Source organism: Arachis hypogaea, chromosome 1, assembly GCF_003086295.3.
Source record: "Arachis hypogaea cultivar Tifrunner chromosome 1, arahy.Tifrunner.gnm2.J5K5, whole genome shotgun sequence".
Taxonomy (NCBI): domain Eukaryota; kingdom Viridiplantae; phylum Streptophyta; class Magnoliopsida; order Fabales; family Fabaceae; genus Arachis; species Arachis hypogaea.
Window position 1 is genome coordinate 66,520,149 of NC_092036.1, and position 5,163 is coordinate 66,525,311.

General features: G+C 35.2%; 1 protein-coding gene across 1 annotated transcript; it reads right to left on the reverse strand.

Annotated features, from left to right (window-relative positions):
- Nucleotides 1-591: 591 nt before the first annotated feature.
- Nucleotides 592-3,998, reverse strand: LOC140174357 (pentatricopeptide repeat-containing protein At3g48250, chloroplastic-like). The gene is made up of 2 exons (XM_072198804.1): nucleotides 1,903-3,998; nucleotides 592-778 (listed from the first exon to the last, which is right to left on the reverse strand). The coding sequence occupies exon 1, from the start codon at nucleotides 3,475-3,477 to the stop codon at nucleotides 2,035-2,037; it is 1,443 nt and encodes a 480-aa protein (XP_072054905.1). The 5' UTR covers nucleotides 3,478-3,998; the 3' UTR covers nucleotides 592-778; nucleotides 1,903-2,034.
- Nucleotides 3,999-5,163: the final 1,165 nt, after the last annotated feature.

Consider the following 5,163-nt stretch of genomic DNA (forward strand, 5'->3'; position numbering starts at 1 on the left):
TCTGCTGAAGCTACTGCAGGGCTTCTGAACAAAATCTTTTAATTATATTTTATGCATGTATGCATCAATACTGCTGTTTTATTTTTTCTCGTTTGTATGATTGCCTTCTAGAATTAAAAGATAAAATTATTAATTGTCCTATGAAACACCGATACAAACTTAAGTCATCCAGACACGCTAACTTTTTGTAAGCCAAAAAAAACACGACATATATGCAAACTATAAATATTTTTTTGATATTATCTTGCTACTAAAATACAAACTAATGTTTTTAATGTCTTTTTTAACTGTATAAAGTTTTAAAATCTTTTTTATCTTAATAATAATAATATATACTATTTCAAAATTATTTTAAGATATAGGCTGAGATTAAAGTTAGTACTAAATATATTCGGATAATTTTTTTTTTAAAGAATAGGTGAGTAAGGAAGACGCGTGTTTGTTCAATTTGATTCTCACAGCTTATACTTGTTAAGCAAAGCTTAATGACTTACCACTCTTCTAAGCGGTAAAAATGAAAAACATTACAGAAAATGAAATTTAGATTTGTCAACCACACATATGATCCATTACCAGATATTAGCCTGTACGAAGCAAAATACACAGATTTTTCATTTTCCAATATGAAGGGCATGTGATCAGACATGGATAGAATAGACTTACAGGATCAACAACAAATTGCTGAATCAAATAGATATGGTTAGTCTTAAGAGTTTAGAGAGGTTTTATTCCCTCCTAAGAACTTCAAACTGAAATTATGGAGCTTTACTTATTCCACCTGCAAAACAATTTTAAAACGCTTATCAACCATGTATGGCTATTCATTAAAAAATTTTGCTCATGCTTCAGTGCCATGTTTATTAATTATTATCCATTTAGCTATCTAGGTTGAGAAATAAAGGAAACAAATAAATCTGTGACATAGAAAGATGAGGAGAAACAAATCAGTTTATAAACAAACGAATAAGAACATAATTCGTCCAATAACCTAATTAATTCAAAGTTAATGACACAACAACATCATCATCCAGAAACTTATGTCATCAAAACAACAAGCAAGAATTTGTATTACTATTGAACTACATGAACCAATGAGAAATTTACAATCAAATCCAAAATAAGATTCACAATACTATTCAAGGGGTGAAAGCATTTTAAATTGTCAAAATAGCCAATGAGAAAATAAGCCATAGGACTTTCTAAAGTGAAATAACATACTGAATGATGGCCTGAAAGTCTGAAACAAATGTTTGCGAAAGAGTATTGCAAAATATCCATTGACAAACCTGGTAGCAATCCATTAACAACAGCACAGAATAAAAGAGCAGAACCAGAATATCAGAGGGAGCAGCAATCCATTGACAACAGAACAGAAGAACCACAGCTTCACAAACCTTTTCAGTAAGGTTCTTAAGCAGTGTTTAGTTGAAAAAATAAAGCCAATAACTCAAGCATAAGCCATATTTTGTTATAAAATAATCAGAATTTTATGCATGTAAAGCCGTCTATACAATGACACTGCCACACTGGCCACTCATCAAAGTAAAAAAGGATGAGAATCAATGCTACAACAAAATCATATATGTAAACAAAACCAAAACTCCTTGGATAAATTTGAACTGTACCTACATGGCAATGGACTTCATCCAAAAAAAGAATACCAATTTGTAATTTTCACTCAAATTGTCACAAAACCAGAAAGAACTCACAAATACTCAGAAAATGACTGAGAAAAGAGGCAAAATTCAAATTTTTATACGTAACTGTGGAGATACTCAAGTCAGAGAAAGATCTCGCAAAAGACACAACCAAACCAGAAAGGAATAAAAAAGAGAGATAGAGCCACAAATAGTCACCCCCTTCAGGAGAACCAATGTGAACCAAGATATATCAGATGCATACCAGGCAGGCAAATATTAGAAGTATCAAGTAGCACTAGCAGCCTGTGCTTGTTTATCTTTCAAGCCAGTCCACCAGGGTTGGGGACTCAGCCTCAGGATGGTTTTCTAGAGGCAGCACATGTCAACGTCCGGGCTACGTGCTACCTGCAACTGCAGCCTTGCAATTCCTTACTGAACCAAAAAGTGCACGGATTTCTTTTCGTTTAGTTATATGGCGGCGACACTTACTCAATAGATCTCTGGCATCAGACTCTCTACCTTCTCTGAAGAACGATTCAAACACATGAACATAGGCGGAATGGGATTGAGGACTTTCCGTACTCCATGCCTTCAGGAACTTTACAGCATCATCCACGGTCCCAGATTTTGAAATGTATCGAATAATCGATTCAATGAATGGAGGGTACTTGTGTTTCCTCATCAAACACATAAGGTCAAGTGCCTCCTCTAATTTCTCAATTCCTAATAGGCCTTCAATCAGTTTCTTATATGTACCTTGCCATGGAGATGTAACAAAATTTCTAACTGTCTCTTCAAGAAAGTTGTATGCATCCTCTATTCTCTGTTGGCTAAGAAAACAGTCAACTAAAGCACCTAACACGGCAGCATCTGGACTGCATCCCTTTTCAAACATCTTGTCAGAACAAAGTAATGCCTTATCTATTTCATTGGCAGAACAATGCCCTCGGATCAAGATGGTCCAAGTCTTGATATCAGGGATGCATCCACAAGATTCCATCTCTTCGAGCACTTTACACGCTTCTTCTAACCTCCCCATCTTGCAAAGTCCAAAAACCATTTGACTAAATGTGACATTATCAGGCTCATATCCAGAATTTCTCATACTCCCAACAATAGTTTCAGCTTCATCAAATTTCCCAGCACCTGCCAAAGACCTATGGACTCCATCATAGATTGCCTTTGGGAGAGTATGCCGGTTCAACTCATATTTATTTATTATTCTGAATATTAAATCTAAATTTGGTGTATGACTATCTGAGATGTGCACTAAAAGGGAACTGCAGTCCTGATCCGATGGCTTGCATGATCCATCCATCATAAGCTCATAAAGCTCAACAGCATCCTCTATCATCCTATTCTTTTGAAGCTGCCTCGATATTTTTGTATATGTATCAACATCCAATTCATAACCTACACTCTTCATTTCCTCTATGACTTCCCAAAACTCATTAATTCTATTAGCCCTAGCAAGAGTTCTTGCAATTGCATTATAAGTCACTGCATTTTGCTCATAACCAGATTGCTCACCAACCCAACGAAAGAATCGGTACGCTTTCAAAGGACAACCTCTAAATTCTTTAACAACCCTCGCTACAAAATTATCAGACAGATGAATGTTAAGCTTCCCCAATTTCTCCATAACCTCAATACCCCATTCAGACGCTGTAATAATACCAACCACATTGTTGACAACACTCTCCCTTGCATTCTCCCGAATCATTTGTTTATAAAAGTGGGCAAGACCCTCACAATCACTCTTCAAATTATCCCTCTTAAAAGCAGCTAAAATTGGCAAATAAGTTTCAGTATCAAGAAAGAATCCATTTTTCTTCATGGCTACTAGAGTTATCCAAAATTGTTCCCTAGTTTCCTTCTTGGCCAAGATACTAACAACTAAACTATACACTGAGGAACTTGGTCTGAACCATTGTTTCTCGCTGACCCAGTTGAAAAAACACGAAGCTTTAATTGGGTTTTTATCCAAATTCTTCAAACGTAAATAACAGTTTCATGGGTCAAGAAAAGGCAACACTTGTCTAACTCTAGCTCTAACCATTGGGACCAATCGCTCGTCAAAACAAGCTCCAATATGGAGCTTGGTTTTGAAGAAAAGAAGAATCTGTGATGAATGCTTGAAAAGCGGTGATTGCAAGAGTGATCATTCGAAAGGGAAGAAGGTGAAGGTGCAGTAGTAGTGTTGAGAGAAAAGTGAGTCACCTGGTTCAGAGCGAGTTGGAGTGACCGAGTTTCAATGTGTCGGGTGGCGAGAGACGAGTCGAGGAATCGGAGGGAACGGGTAATTGTCTTTAGACGATTCATCATCACTATAGACAGCGACGAAGCAAACGTTGGAACTCCCAGATCCGAATGGGATGAGGGAGGAGAAGGTATAGACCAAATCGAAATGGGCCTCTTCTTCTATTGGGTTTATTCCCATGCCCAACTTACTGGCCCAATTAATTCTCTACATTGTGCTGGTAGACCCAAATAGAAAAATAAAATCTACAGGACAAATACTACGTAAAAAAATTAAGAAAAAGCTACATTTTGATAGATCTTTTTGTGTAGAACTTCGGAGGATGTTGGACGGTATATGTCTTTTGTGGAATACTAATATGAGTATTAATGTTTATATATGGAGTGATAATATTAAGACTAATATTGAAGATAAAAAAGATAATAGGTGGATTGGTAATTTAATACCAAAAAAAACAATAGATTGTTAATTTTATTTATAGTTACCCTAAGTATAATCAGAGAAGAAAATTATAGGAGGATTTTGTAGTTAACAAAGAAGATAATTAAATCTCTTAAATTTTTTTTGGCGACTTTAATGATATTTTATATCAAGATAAAAAATGAGAGATGCATCTTAAACTCTAGAGACAAATCAAGGAATTTAGAATTTTTGTAAATAGTAATGGTTTAATAGATTTGGACTAAAATAGATTTACGTGGTTTAGCAATCTCAGGAATGACTTCATTTCCAGGAAAAGATTGGACAAAGTCCTAACTAATTGGCAATGGTGCAAAATATACCAAAATGTTATTTTAATCGAATGACCAGTAATTAGTTCGGATCATTGCCTGATTGTCCTGATTTTGGAGTCGAAAAATAAGTACACAACAAAATTTAAATATGAGGCTTTTTGGGAGGATCATAAAAAGTGTGCAGATACAATTAGAAGAGGATGGAATAGAAAAATAAATAGAATACAGGAGTTGGATAAGCACTTAGATAAGTTAAAGAACTGCAAAGAGAAGCTTAAAGGTTGGAGTAAAAAGACTTCCACTCGAGCATACAAAGAAATAAGAAAACTTGGTGAGAAAATTCAGAAACTCCAAGCTTTAACATTATTGAACGAATAATACGAGCAAATTAATGTGGCTAAGGGAAGGATCGAACAGTTAAGGAAGCACGAGAAAAGAAGTTGAGGATAAAGAGCGAAATTAAAATTACTCAAATAGGAGGATAAAAATACTAATTTTTTTATGTAGCCACCATACAAAGAATAGATAC